This window comes from Chelonia mydas, chromosome 2 (assembly GCF_015237465.2).
Source record: "Chelonia mydas isolate rCheMyd1 chromosome 2, rCheMyd1.pri.v2, whole genome shotgun sequence".
NCBI classification, from domain to species: Eukaryota; Metazoa; Chordata; order Testudines; family Cheloniidae; genus Chelonia; species Chelonia mydas.
The window spans coordinates 239,980,227-240,003,112 of NC_057850.1; the positions used below are offsets into that span (position 1 = coordinate 239,980,227).

The following is a 22,886-nucleotide window of genomic DNA, read 5'->3' on the forward strand; positions in this document are numbered from 1 at the left end:
TATGAATGTGAAATAACCAAGTAGTTAAAGACTTTATGCAGTGCTATTGCTGCAGAGCGTTCAATTCTGAACCCACTCCCACGGTGATCAGACAGGCCATGGCCACAAATGTGAAGAAAAACTCGATTTAGAACAATGTTTTCTAGCAGACTACTATGCGAGGAGAGTCCAGGGAGAGTGGAAATAGCCTCTGAAATCTGTCTGAGTAGACTTTAAAAAGGCATAGTGATAACTAAAGTCCATGTAGAAGGAGGGAAGATTCTGAAAAAGAAAGGAATTAATAAATCAAGGTATTTTAAAAACAAGTTCAGAAGAAGAGTGGAAATAAGGAAATAGGAGTGTGACGTGCCTAGAAAGGGCTCTGTTTGAGCAAAAGCACCTGTCTGTGTAGATCAGCTTGCAGAATTAGGACCTTAGAAGGTACTTTGGATTAAAACTTGTCAAAATTACAGTGCCTAACTCTGCCTTTGGGCACTGAGATCAGTTCATAGGTACCAAACAACTATTTGAACACACAAATGCTGGACTGGACATCCTAGCTTCAGTGTCCAAGTTTGAAAACCGATCCCTATATAATACTTATTTTTGTTTTGTGTGGGGTGGGGTGGGGTGTGTGTGTGTGACATTTAAATTATGCCAAAATCACAGTATTTCATATATAGTTACAGAAAACTAGGATATGTTGTGAATTCTTAGCCAAGATTTAATAAAGTAATGAAGAGAGAGCTCTCATTACTTCACAAAATATAATGTTGTGCAATTTACTAGCACAGTAAACTTCAGTTGTCAAAAATAAGTGAACACAGTTAATTGTAATGCAGCATTGCTGATAGTCCCATCCACTCCAGCCCACCTTGTTTTTTCCATTCCTTGCTGATTCACAAAATGCAGTAATTCAAAATGGGTATCCCTCCAACAGTATGAATTAGCAACGTTTCATTGTACTAACTAGCTAGCTGGCTTGTGGCACTGAAGTTCATAGTAGAGAAGTATGTGTTCAGAATGGCTGACGTTGTTATAGGCAAATAGGCTATTTCTCAGAACCTTTACTTAGTCGAAGCTGCCATCCCTTCTTGTGACTAAAGCAGATTTATCATGGTGAGGAATAATATCTGCCATTTACGGGACAAACGCCTATATGTATAGAGTTTATTACCATTGGTGCATTGGCACTGTCTTTCTTTTCCATGGTTTCAGAGTAGCAGCCGTGTTAGTCGGTATCTGCAAAAAGAACAGGAGTACTTGTGGGACCTTAGAGACTAACAAATTTATTTGAGCATAAGCTTTCGTGAGCTACAGCTCACTTCATCGAATGCATTTGATGGAGTGAGCTACAGCTCACGAAAGCTTATGCTCAAATAAATTTGTTAGTCTCTAAGGTGCCACAAGTCCTCCTTTTCTTTTCCATGTGATTTTCATTTATTGACAAGTGGAAGAGACGCAATCTCAAGAAAAACCCTTTGTTTTTATTTTGCTATAATATTTTCACCTTTTCAGGTACAGATGTTGCATTGCGTCTTTAATGTTAAGTTCAGTCACAATTTAATCATGGGATGTTTTGGAAAAGAATGGTGTTTGTTAAAAATCTTGAAAAGATTGCAGCAGGGTTTGTTTCCTCTTCTGTGATGTTAGTATTGATTTTTGAAATCTGAGTAAAAACAGATAAGAAAACAATACAGAATTAAAAAAAATCTAATTACAAAATAAATCAATCAATCACAAGTGATAGAAGGAAGAGAAATATATATAAAGCATCTGAGTTACCACAACAACGATCCATAATATTGTCGTGTACAGTAATTTGGAATTTGGGAAAAATAATAAATCACAAAACATGGAAGAGATAAGAGTTTATAGTTCATTTTCAGAATTATTGCAGCACTTTGTGCCCAAACAGAGCACAGAGTTAGCCTTCCACAAGTTCCATATCTGAGAATCACCAGAGGGTAATGCCTCCAATGAGAACAGCTGCTGTCCAGTAACTGCAGCATAAGCTGTCACATCGGGTCTATAATAATGTCATGGACCTTTTATGAATCTCTGGAGGTGCTGCACCAAAAAGAGAGTGGATTTGTCAAATGTTGTGAAAGCTGGAGAAGACAGGCATATTCATCGCGTATTGAGATCACTGAAGGTCTCTAATGCTTTTTCTTGGAGTTACTGTTTTGTGGATCTTATGGGAGTTTAGGACCTGATCACCTTTTGGTTTTAGGAGATCTTAAAGCAAAAGCTGTAGCTATTCAGTAATTCATAAACAGTTGGTTTACTTCACAGGAGAACAGTGAGCTCCTATTGCTCTTCCCATTCTTTTACTAATATTTTTGGAATGGAGTTGAGTAACCAGATGATGTGTGTTTAATTCATCTAATTCATCTAAGGTCTAATTCGTCTAAGGTCTAAGTCTAAGGTCTTTTCAGAACAAATGGTAAAACAACATGAATATGTTTTTAGGATATTTTACTATAGATGTGGAACTCCTATTCGCTGAAGTCTCGACTGCAGAAATGACAATAGTGATTGTTTTTAAGCATAATATTTCAAATTTCTGGGATATATTAAGTGTCTGAGGTACTTTATTATCACATAGTGCAGTTGTTCTCGAACTTTTATAGTGGTGACCTCTTTCACATAGCAAGCCTTTGAGTGCAACCCTCCCCCCCCCCTTATAAATTAAAAACACTTTTAAATATATTTAACACCATTATAAATGCTGGAGGCAAAGCGGGGTTTGGGGTGGAGGATGACAGCTCGCGACCTCCCCGTGTAATAACCTTGCGACCCCCAGAGGTGTCCGGACCCCCAGTTTGAGAACCCCTGATATAGTTCAATAAGAGTATTGTAAATGTCTTTATATAGACATTCATTATAGCTTTTACTCCAAATATATTATCTTGATATTTAATAGAACTTTATAATTATTTTCCAATTATTTGAGAGGTAGAAGAAGGACAACACAATAATATATATTGAGCTTTTTTGGACCATAAGCTTTTTGGGTCAGGGGTTGGCTCTTTCTATATGTTTGTATGAGTCTTGTGAAAGCAAAAGGTTTTCAGAAAAAAACTCCTCCAACCCAGAAAGTTTTTTCCTTTCATCTGTTTCATTTTTTAACAAAGAATTACATTCTTCTGTGAATATACTATATTAGAAAGGTTTTTTTTAAACTAAAAAATTAGGCTCTACTTACTTACAACCTGTGAATGAAAATTTAAATAAATCTAAAAGGGAAGATATTTTTGTTTTTGTCTTTGCTTACTCGGCCTATTAAGAAATTATAAAAATGTTCTATAACTATCTAGAATCCTGAAGGGGAATGGGTGTCGTCTATGTTGATTGGTCAGAGAGGCATGGATTAGAATCAATTTTCATTAGATGTTGGAAAGGGAAGTGGGTAGAGTTATGAGTATTAGGAGGCTTGTTTACTAGAATCCATAAACTTATGGAGACTTGACAGGGCATCAGACTTCAGAGTGTTGAATTTACTACATAGTTGTTTCTCATTCTAACTGTAGGAAACGTGAAAGCTGCCGATCAATACGGCAAATAAGTAATTGCTGTTTAGTGATTATCAAAAATCAACATAGGAGTTTCTGACTCATATTGACTACAGTTGAAGGATGTGGTAGAAAGCATGCAACTGAATGGACTTCAGTTATGAAAACAGCTAAATTTTCTAAAGACAATTGTAAATATTGTCATGAGTTGTTAAGTAGAGAGAAGGACTCATGCTCATGCATTTCTTTTGAATTCTCCGTGCTGGAATATGTCTCATAATTAAACTGTCTACTAAAGTGGAAAAGCAGGATATTGAGTTCGATGATCCTCCAAGTGACACATTTTTATGTAATCATTGTCTTCAAACATAGCCATAATGATAATTTAAGTTCCTGTTCCAGAACGTCCTACAGCTCTTCTACATTTTGCCACAACCACTATCAGCCTTATAATTGGCTGCTTCACAAAGGAGGAGTGATGCTCCAGGTTCCCAGTGAAATTTTGGAATACTTCATTTCTACATTTGCACCATCATAAGCATGGTGATTACTCTGAGCACAAGAAGCATATCATTAAAACATAGGACACATTTTTATGCACAAGGCAGCCTACAGAGAGGCACTAAATATACTAAAGCAATTGAAGGAGGTTTTGGGGGGACTTGACATGACATGCTGATGACACTATTGTTACAATCTTTGAAATTTTGGCTTGATCAGATCAACAAAGACTTGAAACCACATGAAGACAAAATAACAAAATGATTCAGAGAAGCTGTGAAATCTTTCCTTTACTTTCCTAATATGACTGATCTCAAATAAAAGTCATATGATGAACCCAGCACAAGAAAAGCTGAAGCATTGCTGATTGAACATATTCTTGAGGTTATTCCTTCTCTTCCCGTGCTTAAAAATAGTAGATCCAGACTTCTACCCCGAATCCATCTGTGAAGGAGCCTGCATCACATTGTATTGCATCATAAGGGTAGAAAATTGTGGAAGTAAAATCAGGGATGACAGGGCAGTTGAATTCAGAAGTTTGTCAATTTGCAAATGACTTGCAGTCATCTCAGCATCAGCCCAGCATGGTTTTATCATCTTTGGATTGATTTGGTCCAAACTTTGTAACAGGTGAAATACTGAAAAAGCTAATAGTTAAAAGTGTGTTTAAGGGTAGACACAGTATGCTGAGCTGGATCGTAAACTGGCCACTTCAATCTTGATTTTATTTATAGTATTGCAAGCTTTTCACTTTGGGCAAGATGAAAACTTTTTTTGGTTTGAGGTATAAATATGCTTACAAAGTGAGTCAAATGTGTTTCTGTTTTGTTTCAGAAAACCAGCAGTTTCCCCTCCCCCACTCCTCACAATATTTTTTCAGTAAGTTTTTGGAGGGTTGGGGAAAATCACAAACCTGTTTAGCAGATCACCTAGCACGTTGCTATCCTAATCCTAATTGGGATGTCTGACTAGCATGGAATATAAATATTAAATAATACTAAGTAGAATTATTGGTATAATGTCTTGCTTTAGGGAGAATTTTCTAATTTGAAATTTAAAGCACATCTATTAGATAACATTATAAAGACTATTTTTACCTTTTTTGTATACATATTTTTCAGAATTACATTTTATTGTTATCTTTAACAGGATGTGACTGCTGCATTGTGTATATGCTAGTGACAGAGAGAGCGTAACTAGAACTGGCAAATGCCCATTGGGCAACAGAAAAACCAGTGGAGAGATGAAAGATGAGCTTTCAGCAGCCACAGAGTGGATATAGACTTCAAGGGAGCCCCATAAGCCTTATAAAGGAAGGAAAACAACATTATGAAGGGTCCTAACGGCCATAAAATTCCAAAAATGGCAATGATTGCTTTCATTACATAAAGTGTTCGTTAAAGCTTTAAATAATGAAATAAACATTCACACTGAGAATGGAAACCTTCACCATTAAACTCGTCTCTGTTTACTTTACAATAATCCCGGCCATAAAAGCAGTGCTTCACAAATATTCCATTCTTTGGGAGCTCTGAAAAGCCTGTAGACCACACAGTTCTCTTTCCTTAAAGCATTTACATCTTCAGCAAAACGTCCATAGGTGCTGGCTTCCAGCCCTGAGCATGGCAATTTCTCCTTCCAGTAAGATTGTCAGAATATGAGAAATCTTGAGTCAGGGATGTGGAATTCCATGGAGTTTTTTGTTTTCACTGGCCTAAATTAGGCTACTTTTTATGAGATCCAGGCATATTTTGGATTTTGAAAAAATGTGCAGAAATCTTTGAGTCCAGAAGGTAAGTAGGAAAACTGATCATAAAGGCTTTTGCGGTTCAGGATGGAGAGAGAGAGAATATACCAGGAGTTCTTTTCTGCCTAAAAAGATTAATGATTGACTTAGCTGCTTTAAAATATATAAAACTGTACGTAAAACAGACATGAAATTGTTATTTTTAAATGAGTAACAAGAAGTTCATTATGTAGGAGCAGAAATAATTTAAAAATCCCAAGCAACTTCTTTTATTTATGTTAGATAAAATATTGTTAGGTTTGATAATATAGGTTTCAGAGTAGCAGCCGTGTTAGTCTGTATCTGCAAAAAGAACAGGAGGACTTGTGGCACCTTAGAGACTAACACATTTATTAGAGCATAAGCTTTCGTGGGCTGCAGCCCACTTCATCGGATGCATAGAATGGAACATATAGTAAGAAGATATATATATATATATACACATACAGAGAAGGTGGAAGCTGCCATACAAACTGTAATAGCTCATCTTAATTAATTAGCCTCTTACAGTTTGTATGGCAACTTCCACCTTCTCTGTATGTGTGTATATATATAAATATATCTTCTTACTATATGTTCCATTCTATGCATCCGATGAAGTGGGCTGTAGCCCACGAAAGCTTATGCTCTAATAAATGTGTTAGTCTCTAAGGTGCCACAAGGACTTCTGTTCTTTTTGACAATATAATCAATCAGTAGTGTCACCTGTTCAAAGATTTTTTTTATTGGTTGGTTTAGGAAGCACCTTTTGGAAACCTTAAAACATATTACAAACTACAAATATTAAAGGAACACTCCACTTCACCTATCACTGAAATACAGCCATTTTATGCTTTGAATGTAACTTAGAAGAACAAAATGTATCTCTGTGTGTGTAAAGGACAGCAAAATGTGGATAAAATGATCACTGAAACCTTTGAGCTATAATCTGTTTTCCATGAAGGCCCTTGAGCAATATTGTAACTTACTGTACTGTTTGTAATGATAGTATTTAAATCCAGTTGTTTTCTGAACAGTTCAGTTTAGCAGTTTTCTTCCAATAATGTTTTTTGATTAGCTTTCTAAACTACAAATGAGGTTAAATAGATAATACAAGAAAAGAAATCTGTTCCTCAGTTATATATTTTTAGTTCATTAATGTACATTAAGCTGTTAAATAAATCTGATTTATGTGAGTACATTTTTACTCTCTCCATCCAAAACAAAATCCTTTGTCTCTTCACATATTTTTGGAAGACCTGACAGAGAGGCTGTCTGCATCATGAGTGGGAGAAGTAAATGAGTCACAGTTCACTTTATGAGGAGCTTTGTTTCATTCAAATCCCTCTTGCCAAGATGCTGATACTGAACTTGAGTCATCAGCAGTAAACAAGTCATACTGAAAATTGACTCTTTAGAGAACAGAATAAATGTGGAGAAAGTTAAGACACTTACGCATGGACTCTGCTGCTTAGTACCTGGATTCGAGAGGAACTATTGGTTTCATTATTTCCTCCTCTGAGATTGTTCACAAGTACCTTAAACTCAGCTGAAATACCAGTCTCCAAAACTTCATTTTGTAGTATGCATGTCCAGTGGGAAACAGCAACTTCAGTCTGGTTTTGAGGTCACTGAACTTTACATTGTGTTTTCAGTGTTCTAAGCAAGGTGTTACTTGTACCTAACTTTTAGCACTTTGGTTTACATCTCTGGTACGGTGCAGGCTAAGACAGGTGACAGAATTTAGCACTGGTGTACATGGGTTTTTTGTTTCTGAAATATTCAAATATTTTTCTGAAGCCCAGGAGAAGTAGATGTTTTAAAAATAAAGTATCCCTTGATGTACCCTGTTTAAAACGTCAGTGCTAGTGACAAGTAGGTTAATATTCTTAGGATTGGTTATTTCAACGGTGAATGAAGAGAGATCAACAGTAGAACTGTTAGTCTAAAGAACAAATGCTAAAAGACCAAGAATGTGCATAAGATGGCTTACTTTACTGACGGCATTAATTTAATATAGGCAAGTATAATATGTGTGTTACATTAAGACTGTCTCAAGCACACATGGGCCCAATCTTGCTCCTATTGAAGTCTTTTGCGGTTGACCTCATTGCCTGTATGATTTGACTGTCGGGCCAAAATGTTCAGTCTTTGAATATTTAGAGTTAGAGCTAGTCTACCCTGGCAACACTAAAGAGCTAAACCCCACCTCCATGAGGGGCGTAGCTACCAGCGCTGGTGTACTGTCTACACTGGAGCTTTACAGCGCTGAAACTTGCTGCGCTCAGGGGTGTGTTTTTTTCACACCCGTGAGTGAGAAAGTTGCAGCGCTGTAAACTGCCAGTGTAGACAAGCCCTTAGTTATCTAAATCTGTGGTTGGACAGGTGTGTAAACTGATTATCAGAGGTGCTCAGCTCCCCAACGCCCTCATGGAAGTCTATGGGATCTGTGGTTATTTAGCACCTCTGAAAGTCAAGCCACTGGTTTAAAGTGCCTAAGTGTGGATTTAGGAGTCTATTTTAGGCACCCATGTTAATTTTGGCCCTTCTTTTTACTGTATGAGTCAGAAAACTCAAGTGTCTACCTTAGTGTGAAAATATGAGCTACTGCCAGTGTCATGTAAATTGTGGTTTCTATGTAATAATCTCATCTGTAAATTTCTACCTCTGTCATATTGAGCCTATGAGGAATAGTATGGGAACACAGAAGATTTGGTTTTATTGTTTACATAGTGAGAGGGAGACTTTGTGAACTTTGCCCTGTTTTCTGTATAATGTTGTTATCCTTTGTCTACATAGGTTTGCCTCCCATATCATGGTAAGAATCCCTAAATCTGTATTCACCGCATGTTTGTGGTTACAATTGGCCAACCAATATTGCAGTGTGAAACGAGACTTTGTATACAGAGATATCTGCTTTACCCTGAAACGCTCCACTTCCTTTGAGCTAAGCGCTGGCAGCCATGCTTCCATGGCACTAACATTTCTGATTCACTGGCTGGGTTAAAATTTACACTTCTGAGTGCATTAAGGGACGGAGGGAGATGCTGTTTAGATACTTTGCGTGAAAATGAAAGTGGAAAATGCACTTCTGTGGTCAAACACAGATGTGACCTGTAAACTAGTGCAGCTTACTTGCCAAGGGGCTAGAAGGAGTGAGTTGATGGGAGCTACTTTAACTTATACATGCTTTTCTTCCAACTCCTCAGCATATAATTTACAACATCAATCTTCATGGATTATCCTAGGTACCCTTAAAATTCCCTGATGCCTACTGACACCTCCTTACTGACATTTAACTCAGTGGTTCTCAAAGCCAGTCCGCTGCTTGTTCAGGGAAATCCCCGGCGCGCCGGACTGGTTTGTTTACCTGCCGCATCCACAGGTTCGGCCTATCACGGCTCCCACTGGCCGCGGTTCGCCGCTCCAGGCCAATGGGGGCTGCGGGAAGGGTGACTAGCATGTAGGTTGGCCCGCGCTGCTTCCCGCAGCCCCCATTGGCCTGGAGCGGTGAACCGCGGCCAGTGGGAGCTGCGATCAGCCAAACCTGCGGACGCGGCAGGTAAACAAACCAGTCCGGCGTGCCAGGGGCTTTCCCTGAACAAGCGGTGGACCAGCTTTGAGAGCCACTGATTTAACTTACATGCCATCTCTGAATTGGACCCCCCCAGTGATCATTGTTAAGGGACAGAAAAGCAAAATTGATGGAGGAAGGAGAAGACATAAATGTAAATCTCTGAAGAATATGTAGGGTGGAATTCAAACAAGAAAAAATAAAAGGTCACTTAGGATACTGTCAAATGAACTTAAAAGTAACTTAAACTTCACCAAACTTAAACCTCACCAGATATTAATAGGATAATAATAATAATAAATATAGTAGTAATAATATTTAGTACTCAGAGAGCACATTTTATCCATAGATGTCAAAGTAGGTGAGCATTAGCACCCCCCATTTTGAAAGATGAGGAAACATATGGCACAGAGAAGTTAAGTAAATTGGCCAAGACCAGATAGTGAATAGAACACAGGTCTCCAGATTCCCCATTTTGTGACCTATCCCACTGAATCACACACTCTCCTTTGAAACAGTGATTACATTTCATTCATACTGTCCCTTTGATCGCACTACCAGCAATTTTTCCACTCAGTCTGGAATGGCCCCAATAGATCATTTCAGAATATTAACACCAGAGCTATTCCTGGGCAGAATTGGTTGGCATTTTCCAAATGCAATTTTTCTTCCATTTTTGTTTTTGTCAATTTCAAACTTTGACCAAAAAAGAAGTGTAAGAGTATTTCAGTGACATTTTCGCTAAACTTTTTTTTAATCCTTTGACCAGCTCTATTCTTGGGTGAGGCTGCATAAACAAATCTAAGTCTCTGGTTCTTGGCCGTTTGCAGTGTGATTTTGTTCACTGTCTTGCTTTGGTTTATTCATGCACATAGGCAGGAGGTTGAAATCTTTAGGAATGTTGCTTTCTGAAGCACTCACATAGCAAATAAGTAATTTCCTTATAGTGCCTGCTAACTGAAAGGAGCAAAGACACATCGTGCGTGAAATCCAGGTCCCACTGGGAATTGGGTTTGTGTGAGCACGCTATATGCACAGTCGGTAGGTCAAAGTTCTGAACTGCCCTTTATGTCACTGATTCTTTAAGATGAAAGGGAGGACAACATGGTACTCATATTCTTTTTTGAAAGAAAACGTAGTCCAGCTGATGTTTTCCAGGTGATGAGATTTAGTTCTCTACCTTACTATGGGGAAAGATCATGGGCTAGGTGAGCCCAACTACCAGCTAGGGGGTATTATGTACATGACATGCAGTAATTAATTTTGAGTTGGAAAAAAAAAAAGTAAGAGTTGTGATAAGAGCACAGTGAGAGTTCAGTTAGCTTTTGACCAGTTTCATTCGTAAAATTAATGGTTGGTCAGTTAGTGTTTATGTTCTGAAGTCTGTCTACCTTAAACAATATAAAATTTAATCCTGATAAATTGTTTCTGCCCACACCCCCACACCATATGGCACATCTGACTTCCATCCATTTCATAGCTGTAATACTGGTATCTACAATGCATAGTTAATCTTTTTATTTTTTGCTGTCACATATTTTTGTGATTTGGTTGCCAGGGCAATGATGATTTTCTGTGTGCTCATTATTATCAAAAATTAATGATGGATGTAAAGTAGAATCTTGCTATTAATTGCAGGGAGACAAAGACTTTTGTATTTAATTCCCACCAAAAATCATTTTGTTTTGTTTTTTTCACTGGTCTTCTTCAACCCAAAATATTTTCTTCTCTTTAGTGTATTTCAGAAGTGTGAGTCTAAGGGGAGATGTGCAAGAAAAAGTGTGAAAGAAAACATGTCATGGCCAGTGGATAACAGCTGATGTTTTTCTTTCTGATTTTGGCATCAAAGAGACTACGTGTCTTCTTTATTTCTTTAACCAATTTATTTTACAAATACAAGTGTTTTCAGACTTTTGTTCTGTGGCAATAGAAATTATATAAGTATTTTTTAAAAAGCCCGTCTGAGATAAGGGCCAGTATAGGTACAGTAAGTAGCATAAGAAAGCTGTACTGTTGGAAAGACCACAAGAACAATATCCAGCATGTGAAGCCTTTAATAACAATATGCATGTATATGTACCATATGTGTAGAAGATGAATCACTATTTTAACTAACCTGTTGTCTGCAGGTTTCAGAGTAACAGCCGTGTTAGTCTGTATTCGCAAAAAGAAAGGGAGTACTTGTGGCACCTTAGAGACTAACCAATTTATTTGAGCATAAGCTTTCGTGAACTACAGCTCACTTGTCTGCAGTTTCTTCTTTAAAATGAAATTACAGACTAACTGTACTGCACCTAGCAAAGTGGAGCTCCGATTCTGATTGGGGTCTGTATGTGCTACCATAAAAGCAGTAATAAAATAATAAAGTGAAAAGAAATATGCGCTCAGATTGAGCGAGATGTGTCTGGAAAGCTTAAGGATTCAATATTGATAAATATGATAAACACATGCTAATCTGTTTTCATCAATTTCAAAAGGAAAATTGGTTCATATTCTATACTTTTGTCAATCTAAATGTTATAGCCAAACCATTTTAATGCAGCAATATATACAGTAGGTTTCCACGACTAGTCTGTGAGAGGCTGATGATTACTGTGCAGAATGCACATTTCTGACTAGTCTTAATGTATGCCAGAAATATTAACTTCATGGGGATTTTTTTAAAAGTTTTGTTTTTATTTTGTCCTGTTTTGTTTTTTGAGGCAGAGAGGGTGGCTCGGAGTGTTGGTAATAGGAGATGTAGCCTTTTGCCTCTAGGTTGGAACCCTTCCCAAGAAAGTACCTTTCATCTAATGACAACCGTTACCATCTGATGGCTGTTTGGTCTGTGCAAAATGAATTTAGTGGTCTCCGAGCAAGCCCCAAAAGCTCTATCCATACAGCTGGTGTTGGTTCGCACTCAGTCATAGCAGAATGGCGAGAGTTTAAATGATCTTAAGCAATTATTGTTCCTCCAACTCATGGTTGAGCATATGAGGGGAGCACTGTGGAGAAATGTACACTTGCTGTTGCTCCTGGTTTGTGGGTTACATTCTGCAGGGCTATCAACCTGATAAACTCTCAGTTCCAGTATTACTGTTACCGTGACACTTCCCAGGGATCCCAGGCTGCACCTCACCACCACCGGCCCTTAATATGAGGCAGCCTTACCTGTGCCTGCACTGGATCAGCTCCCTAAATCCACCAGCCTCTGGCAACACAAGCACTATCTTCCAGGCCTCCCTCTCTCTGTACAGGGAGCAATAGGCATACTCCAACCCCATATCCTCAAAGTGTTCCCTGCAGCATCCAGCCCCTTATTCAGTGAACACTCACAGAATTACCAGGTCTGCTGTCCCAAAGGAACAGAACACAGCAGCTTGTAAGATTCTGCTTAGGCGTGAGTCCCAGTGTTCCCTCTAATTTTTCCCACGCATGTGTGGAATTAATTTTATGTGCACCAATATGGAGGTAATGTGTGGTGTGGGTGGGGCCGAGGGGTTTGGAGTGTGGGAGGGGGCTCAGGGCTGGGGCAGAGGGTTGGGTTGGGAGGGGGTGAGGGCTCCAGCTGGGGGTGCAGGCTTCCCCGGGGCTACGGTGGGGAGAGAGGACTCCCTCCAGCTCTCTCTCCCTGCAGCAGCACCTGGGCTGGGGCGGGAGGGGGAAGGGGGAGGTGCTTCTCCCTCGGCTGCACAGCTTAGAGGGAACTTAACTTGGGACCAGCACTTTGCTTAACACACAGTTCATAGGTAGGTTTATAGTGAAAATAAGTATAAGTTTATTATCAAAGATTCAAGATTCTAGTAATTGTGAGCAAGAATACTGGAAACAAATGGTTACATATAAAACCATATCATGCTTTCTACAGACTAAACTTAACCAACAGGTTCACCTCCTGTCTGAAGAAGTTTTATTTCACCCAAAGTTCTCTTTAGCATTTTCAACCAGGGCCGTCTGAGATCCCTTTTTCATGAAGCAAAACTTCTGTCTTTTTACTTCATCAGTGAAGGCTGCCTGGGCATCTTCTCTGCTCCCGCCTCCAATTCTTATCTAACAAACCTTTAAAGCGCCCCTCCAGATAAAGTTCTTCCTTCCCTGCTGTTTCTCTGTTAGTTCCTCTCTGAAGTTTTTACAGTCCTTCATCTGCATTTGGTTCAGGCTGATGATATGAAAACCATTATGAATGAGAAAATTCTCTGTTTACAGACAGATGAATAAACATATCTCATCTAATAGAAAACCTATTTTTCACCTTATATTTAAACCTCAGCTCCTGGAATCCTGTGATTATGTGGGTTGTTATTTTTATTTATAAAGTAAGTTTCTAGCCCTCATGGTTACAGAGCAAAGTTTGAAAACAAACCCAAGTGTACCCCACAGGCTCATAAAATAGAAAGCAATAGAGCCCCCCACTGCCAAATTCATTATTCTTAACATCTTTTGATTTTTTTAAGCCAATCTCATTTTTGAACACATGGAGGATTAGCCACACTGAAATTCTTAAATAAATCTATTTTTGTAAAAAGACAAAACTCAGATTTTAATTATCCTTAATTCAATATTTTGATTATGTTTATATATTTTGAACAGTAAATAGAGATGGGTCTAGAATCGTATTCAGACTTCAGTGTTCAGACCTCTCCACTTTTAACTAGACAGAAAACATGTGCTCTCCTGCAGCCTCCCCTTATCTGCGATTTCTTTGTGCAACACTTTTGTGGAAAAGCTTTTAAATCCTTATCTTTAAAAAATTGTCATCTGTGGAAAATGCAAATGCAGTAAATAGACATATCAATTAAGTGGGCTTATGAGGTATTCAACCCTTTGGACAATTGAGTCTGGAAATTTCAAGATGCTTTTTATGCAGTGTTAGGCAGAGACTCTGTAAGACGTAATGCTGTTTGACAGTGGATGGTTGGTGGGTTTGCTGCATTGTTTTTCTTAGAGTGGTGCTTAGGAGCTAAGCCAAATGTTTACATTATAGCAGCAGTGTAGCAGCACTTGGAAATCTTTTGTGGCCTACATGCTCGATTAGAAAAATCTCATTAATGACATCAAATTCTAATCTGTAATGAGTTTTGCTAGCCATTACAGGCCTAAGTATTCTATATAATCCATTGTTGATTAACTTAATGAAGGCCTATGTAGTTTTTGAAAGCCTTGTGTGACAGCATATCAAAATGAGACTGAAACACTGTGCTTCTGGACTCCACTGCTGGAATAAATCAAGGCTAGCTGTTTACTTGCCAAAATGGTTCTAGTGTAAATTAGTTCTTTCTGGGTAGAATGATCATACTGTGTTTTCATTTGTTCATTATAATTGTCAAGAGAAACAGACAGTGCAGTGGTGGTGAAGCATATGGTACTTCCGTTAAGCAGCTAGACTGTGTCTTGATTCAGGTCTTATTGATTTTCCTTTTCTTTCCTTGTCAGGTGACATCACACAGAAGGGATATGAAAAGAAGAGATCAAAATTAATTGGGGCATACCTGCCACAGCCTCCGGGTATGTATAGCTGTTCCAGCACTGTATGAAGTTGTCAAATACATAGATAGCTACAGAATAAAAATCTGTATATTGGAAGGAGTATCTGTGGCAGAAGCAAACCTGTATGTTATGCATTGTACATACAGAGCTCCCATCATCCTTTTGTGTATACATATATATGTCTGCCTGGATGTGTTTACATTTTATACATATATTACTGTGGGATGCCCAAACCTACATGGCCAAGAAATAAAACTAGCCATGGCTCTGCGAGGTAGCCATTATTTATTCCAGGGTATGAAAAAAAACCTACAGAACTATTGTAACCCTCTAACACTTAAGCCAAACAAAGGTCTCCAAACAGTGGGGAAAAGGAGTTAGGTTTATAACAGCCTGCCTGTCAGTACTAGGGCTTGCTCCATTGCAGGACTTCCAACCTAAGTCTGTCACACCTGCATATCTTTTGAAGAAGACAAGTGAAACAGTCATCTCCCACAGCTCAACACGGGCCAGAGTCCCACAATAAGGGCAAACACCTATGATCCTTTCTAGAGACCTGGGTTAACCCTTTCCTTGCTTCCCTAGGGATGCAATATGTATCAAAACTAGACTCACCCACAGGCATACACAGACACTCCGACTGTATTTTGTTCACGTTGGTTTAATGCTTAATTTAAAGTATTCCATATGTAAATTGCAAATAAAATAAGAAAAAAAATATTTCACATTATCTTCTCCAATTAGGCTGACCAGATAGCAAGTGTGAAAAATTGGGACGGGGGGTGGGGGGTAATAGGAGCCTGTATAAGAAAAAGCCCCAAATATCAGGACATCTGCTCACCCTATCCTGGAATCATAGAATATCAGGGTTGGAAGGGACCTCAGGAGGTCATCTAGTCCAACCCCCTACTCAAAGCAGGACCAATCCCCAATTTTTGCCCCAGATCTGTAAATGGCCCCTTCACGGATTAAACTCACAACCCTCGGTTTAGCAGGCCAATGCTCAAACCACTGAGCTATTGCTCCTCCCGCCCAGCTGTATTTCCAATGCTGCATTTATTTTTTTCATGTGAGACCACTGAATCGTGAAGTCAAATATGGATTTGTGTGCATCAACGTAGGCCCCTGTCTTCACTGGGGCTCCACTCAGGCACCAGTGTCTACTTCCACTGATCTTGTGGGCCATAATTCAGGTCTTCCTTTACAAAATTCCGGGTAATTACCATAAGGTATAGTTTAGGGTTTACTGTTTAATCTGCTCACACGTACATGCTACAGGAAGATGTTGTTTTTGTGTCCTTAGACTTTACTGGCTCTGTCCCCAAAGTTCAGGAGATCTAAAAAAAAAAAAAAAAAAAAAAAAGCTTGGCATTACTGACTGAGCTGTTGCCATCTCAGCTCTCCAGAAAGGTGCGGCACGATTTGGGGGGTGCTCTTGACATTTGCTAGCTGTTGGGAACAGCTATAAAACTAGACAGATCAAACAAAACACCCCATAATCCTAGAAGATTCCTAAACTTCTGTGCATTCAGCATTTTTACTAATTTATCAAAGTGTATACAACACTCTTCATAATCTGCTTCACTGAAACCTGTATACTCTGTGCACCTCTACTCATTCCCCCCATTACTGCCCCATACCTTCTGCAAATTGGTATAATTCATATTTTTATTAGTAGTATTTACTGAGCACAGTCAGTTGTGTCCTGCTGTCTCTCAGCTTGTTCTCCAAAGAGCTTTCAATTTCAGGAGCAAACTGTATGCTCCAAAGCTGACACCCATGTAATGGGGGAAGATATGAGGCAGAGAACCCTATGGGATGAACCTGCCAAGAATTTCCTTCAAACTCTCTCCTCAGGGAGCTAGGGTTGGGCAATCTGTGGTGAAGGCAGAGGGTCCCCTGGAGAGAGTCATTCTCTCACTAATGCGCCTTTGTACCCTCACCAACTGTATGGTTCCTGCAGAGGTTGTTTAGCCTACACAAAATTGTCATCAGTGAAGGAGGTGGCCTTGTGCTGCTTTATTCAGATACAGAAATCTCAGTGGATATCCTCTGCCTTGGGAAGGGGAGAGAGACTCCTCCCCCTCTCCTCTGAATCCTGCAGTGGACCCAGCGGGGCTTCCTGTGACTGGAGGAAGAGGAGAACCATGCTGCAGAGATGGCATTGCTTCCTTTTGCATTCCTCCGTCTAGATCCAGTGGAGCTGAGTCCCCTTTGCTTGCAAAAGGGAAACTTGGCCCTAAATTGTTTCAGCATTAAAATGAATGATTTTATTGCACTAAAGGACATTACAGCTGTAAAATTACAGTATATTCCTGTTGAAACTGAGATTATTTATGCCTTAGGTCTTTGCTGTGTTTGTAGTTTTCTGTTTGTTTTGTTTTGTTTTTTCCCCCTTTGTTACTTTTAAAACAAAATTGGTAAAGAGGTATTGTGGTATTTTTCCTCTCAACCTTTTCTAAGCTGAATGGCTGAGGGTCCCTGCTTCCTACCCAGGGAGATGAATCTTCTCCAAATGGAAGTAGGGTAACAAAGTGGGGCTGCCTCCTGTAGGTGCTTGTTAAGACCTCTTGAACATTGGTGTCCTATTATCCAATACGTCACTCATTTGTTTATTGTACTCTGTTTTCATGGGGAACTGCAAACATTTATAAGGTTTGGTACTAGAACTCTCTATTATAAGGGGAGGATGTTTTAGAAATATTAACAATAAAGGGATTGAATTTCACAATACTTTTTTGGTGGGAGCCAGGGTGTGAGAAAGGGATGGGATCTGCATTTTTTGCAACTGCGCCTACCAAACGGAAAGTAAATCAAAAGGCAGTTCCCCACTGTTCCAGCATCCAGTCCTCCTGCTGCTGCTTTGCTAACATTACTAACACCAATGTTGGCAGAGCGGAACACTGATCATGTGGCTCCGTGAGTGTACCGTAGTGTCTGTGTGTATGTGTGTGTGCTGTACTGCATGGGGGCAGCCGCTCCATTCGTTGCTGTAACAAATGTAAAAAAACTAAACGTGAATTAATTAGTTTTTTTCAACTTGTTACAGCAGCGAATGGAGCTGCCGCGGTACGGTGTAGACTGCAACACAGTGAAGGAGCCGCAAGAAGAATGCTCCGCACTGCCAACTTTGGGGTCTGTGACATCCGGGAAGCAGCAGCTAGAGAGCGAGCGGCCAGCACAGCAGGAAACCGTCCCCTCTTTTACTTTCGTTTTGGTGAGCACAAGAAATGTATATTTTCAAGTGAATATTTGTTTATAAGCGTCCCTCTCCTGAAGGCCTCTGGGCATCTACTACAATAAAGTAGACAACCATTGTTAATAGAAAAGCAACATGGCCTGAGACAACACTTGGAAACCTGTTATCAACCATGTCCAAATATGAACGAAGTAAAAAATCACCATTCTTATGAATAACTGAAAAGACCCAAGTGTGTCTCTAACCTCTCCCAGAGGCATGCTTCAGAGGAGGTTTGTACAATAAAGTGGTTAAAGCATAGGAGACCTAGTTCTGGCTGTGCCACTGACTTGCTGTATATAACTCAGTCAAATCCAGGTGCCAGCCCTCTGGATGGTGCTGTAGAAGTCTAAGACGTAGTGCACATGCCCTCTGTAGGGTCAGAATTCATCCCTTTCCTGCTGTTTGACACTTATAAATTATTAGTAAGTCAACAAAAAGCCTAGGATTCCTAGTTCTTGGTTTGTCAGTTCACCACTTACCTTCCCTGAGGCCAGGGAGGACATGCACTGAAGCTTCCTTCTTTCCTTTTTATGCCCTCCGTCCAGGCGTGAAATTGCTGAAGATGATGTGGGATGGGGCTGGCTTCTGCTCTTGTCTCTAGGATAATTCATTAACTCCTTTATGCTCTGGTGCACCGTGGAGCTTGTCCATCCCCCCACAGACATATCTAGATGAGGAGAGCGTTCCAAACTCCCAGAAACTCAGTGGAGTAGGCCCTGCCTGAGGTCCTCTCAGGATTCTGTTGTGGAAGCTGAGCAGTTGCTGCTCCCCCAACTGCACTTGCTGTGACTAGGAGCACACTGTGACAGAGGTGGTCTCTCCCACAGAATGCTCCCATATTATTATCAGATCAATTATTATTAATACAATAAAACTACAGAAAGAATCCATATTAAGGCCTAAAGCTAATCAGCTGTGGACCTTCACTTTATTATCAGTTTCCTGTTAATATGAAGTAGCATTGCTCATTGATTCGGAGCACTGGTCTGTGAACAAGTTCTAATCCAGGCTATGACAAGTTCTGTCTCTGCGGCCTTGAGCAACTCTCTCTGCCTCAGTTTCACCATAATACTTATCTGGGTGTTGCAGGGATTAAAAGAGTTAATTATTTTGTACCATAAAAAGTGCTACATGTTATTAATAATACTATTGAAAGCAGAATGATGCTGTCCAACCATGCCCCTCTTCACGTTCACAAATTAGTGGGGGTGTTTCAGTTGTGTTCCATAATCTCAGAAGGCTGCTGTCACTTTTTCTTGGAAAAACAAAACAATTATACCATGTAACTTTTGTTTCCTCAAGCTGTATTTGCCAGAACATCAATAAAGGTGCAGATGTTCTGTGCACAGGATTGTTTTCATTTTAAATTTGTTCTATAACTGTTGAATATCTGGTTTTGGAACCTTTGTATTATGCTACTTTCCTTATTTGATAAACTGAGGCTAGCAAATTAAAACCATAGCACACTTCTTGTACTGTTAAATTAGGAAAGGAGCACAGTGAATTTCCCTAAAACATTTTGGGGGCATTTTCTGCCTGGTACAGATGTGGGAATAGGAGGGGAAGAGTTGTAATGTGATCTAGTGGATTAGACATCAGCCTGGGAGCCCTTGACTTCAATAGGAGTTGAGGGTGTTATACATTTTGCTGTTTCAGGCCTTAAATGGCTTCCCAAAGGTTACTTGGCAATAGGGTAACCAGACAGCCAATGTGAAAAATTGGGACAGGGGGTGGGGGGATAATAGGAGCCTATATAAGAGAAAGACCCAAAAATTGGGACTGTTCCTATAAAATCAGGATATTTGGTCACCCTTCCTGGCAAGTTGGTATGTTGTAAAGTAGGGGGCAGGATATTTACAAGTGCTGAAATCTGGAAATATAAAGGGTGTAAGCATTAAACCAGGCCTGTTTCCCTGTTTTACAGATTCGGCAACTGAGCCTTGGCATAATGAAGTAACTTGCAGGAGAGACACTGTGAATCAGCTTGGCAGCTAGGGGACCAGGGTTCTAGTCCTCTGTGCCATGCTGATTTAGACCATGACCGTATGCAAGTCACTTAATTTCTTAGCCTCAGTCTCCCCGAATTGTAAAATGGGGGTGGTGACCTTGATCTTTCCTCCCATGCCTTCCACTCAAAGAGCGGTTCTCACTACTAACAGCTGAATAATTTCTTCTTACATTATAGAGGTTGTTTCAGAATAATTTGCATATAAGAGCTCCTCCAATTCTGTATGTGGAAATAGTTTTCTGTTTCTCCTTGCTTGTGCTATAAAATTCAATTTTTTTACATCAAATTTGCATTTACTGTTAATGTGGTTTACCCTGTGCAAGTTACTCATCTTGGACAATGGAAGTAAACTGGTCTATTTCACTTTTGGTTTGTCATGCACAAGGATACCACTGCATACAGTTTGGTTGCAAAGCCTGCGAGATGTTTAAATAAAGCTTGATTCTGGGATTAAAATAAATCAGAGCTACTTGTACATGCACTAATACTATTTAACATTTATGGGGAAACGTTCATCGATTGACCTCAAAGCCCGTTACAAAGATGGGTATGGGTGGAATTTGCAAAAGCACCTAAGTGTGTTAGGAGCACAAATCCCGTGTGACTTTCACTTAGGATAGGACTTTCAAAAGCACCTTAGTGTCATCGTTCCCATTTTCGGAATATGACTAAGGCTATGTCTACACTACAAGCTAGGTATGTTATTCTCCTGCTCACATACACATACTTGTGCTATCTCCCATCCAGCTAGCACAAGCATAAATAGCGGTGTAACTGCAGTAGCACCTATAACGTCACCAGAGGCATGGCTGAGCCATGCTGAGTACAAACCAGTGGATATATACTTGGCACAGGTCAGCCATTCCTCCACTGCCACTACCCATACGACAGCGGCTACACTGCTGTTTAAAGCCGCTCTAGCTTGATGAGAGAGAAAGCAGGTATTGTGTACACGAGCAGGGGAATCACACCTCTAGCTCATAGTCTAGATCAGGGGTCGGCAACCTATGGCACGCTTGCCAAAGATGGCACGCGAGCCAATTCTTAATGGCACGCTGCTGTCTGCCGGACCCCGGCAGACAGCAGCGCTCCATTAAAATTCCGGCCTGGCCCGGCCTGCTGTTTTCCACCCCCCACCCACCGCTCTCTCCTTGCAGGGCAGGCAAGCTCCCCCCACCCTCCCCATGCCTCTTTCCCCAGCGTGCTGGATTCCTGCCCCTCTTTCTCTCCCTCCCTGCGGTCCATCAGCTGACGGCCCTTGCTACCGAGGGGGAGAGGGAAAAGCGGAACCGCAGCACGCTCTCTGCTCCAGGGACCTTGGTGAGGGGGGTGGAATCAGGGCATATCCCCTCCAGCCCCCTGCTGTGAGCAGCTTGGGGCAGGGGCTGGGAGCACCCCCACGACCCCAGCCCTCTGCCCTGACTCCTGCATCCCCTCACACACACCCCAGCCCCCTGCCCTGACCCGTGAACCCTCCTCACACACACCCATCCCTCTTCCCTCACCCCCGCGCCCCCCATACGCCCCAGCCCCGTGCCCTGACCCTGCACCCCCCCCCCAACCCCAGCCCTGACTCCGGCACCCCATACACACCCCCAGCCCCTGCCCTGAGCACCAAACAGGAGCTCCTGCACACACACACCCCACATTCCCACCTGCACCCCTCACACCAAATGGGAGCTGCCCAGGTAAGCGCTCCACACCCAAACCTCCTGCCCCAACCCTGAGCCCCCTCCCTCATTCTAGCTTCTGGCCAGACCCTGCACCCCAGCCTACTCCTTCACCCCCAGCCTTGGTCTCAGCACACTCCCACCCTCATCTCAGTGCAGAGAGAGGAAGAGAATGAGGTAGAACCAGGGAGAAGGTAGGTACCTACTGTATGTGGACAGGACCAGGACCCTAGACCAGCAGCAGGCTCAGCAGGGCCGGCAGCCGGGACCCTGGCTGGCAGGAGCCGGCGGACGGAACCCTAGACCGGCAGGGGACTGAGCGGCAGCGGGCTGAGACACTCAGCCCACTGCTGGTCTGGCGTCCCAGCTGCCGGCCCCGCTCAGCCTGCTGCTGGTCTGGGGTCCCAGCCACTGGCCCCGCTCAGCCCACTGCCGGTCTGGGGTTCTGGCTGCCGGCCCCTTGCCAGCCGGGGGTCCCGGCCGCAGGCCCCGCTCAGCCTGCTGCCGGCCTAGGTGAACGGAACCACAGGCCGGCAACGGGCTGAGCGGGCCGGTGGCATAAGATCAGCATTTTAATTTAATTTTAAATGAAGCTTCTGAAACATTTTGAAAACCTTGTTTACATACGACAATAGTTTAGTTATACAATATATAGACTTATAGAGCGAGACCTTCTAAAAAACGTTAAAATGTATTATTGGCACGCGAAACCTTAAATTAAGGTGAATAAATGAAGACTCGGCACACCAGTTCTGAAAGGTTGCAGACCCCTGGTCTAGATATAGCCAAAGGCACAGAAAGGCGAAGTGACTTGCTGGTAGATCTTCATTTCCTAAAGCCTAATTGTTGGCCTATATCAGCCTGATGGTTTATTGAATCAGGTTTGATTTATGAAGGCATATGAGAATATCACAGGCATGCCACCATTTCTACAATTTATACCAAATTTATGACTGCTCTTTTTCATGCTAATTGAGAACCCATTTCCAATCGTATCTGTGAGCTGAAATAAATACGGAAAGTAACCTAGTCCAGTTGATGTTTCATCAGGAGTACTGCACCCCTATGCTTACAAAGAGTATAGTGGCCAGAGTATCTCTTGCATACCATTTGTAGGTGAATATACATGAATGGAACCAGTTTTTAAATCATATTTAGCATGGGCTG

The 22,886-nt window shown here is 41.1% G+C and overlaps 1 protein-coding gene across 11 annotated transcripts in view; it reads left to right on the forward strand.

Annotated features, from left to right (window-relative positions):
• Positions 1-22,886, forward strand: part of DIP2C (disco interacting protein 2 homolog C) — a 486,518-nt gene that overhangs the window by 271,934 nt on the left and 191,698 nt on the right. For 6 of the 11 annotated variants that reach the window (XM_037891029.2, XM_043541506.1, XM_007054120.4 and 3 more), the window contains exon 2: positions 14,747-14,818. In XM_037891029.2, the coding sequence (XP_037746957.1) occupies positions 14,747-14,818 (72 nt within the window). Of the gene's footprint in view, positions 1-14,746; positions 14,819-17,849; positions 18,018-22,886 lie in introns of all 11 variants that reach the window. The other 5 variants (XM_043541504.1, XM_037891030.2, XM_007054119.4 and 2 more) reach the window with 2 other exon arrangements.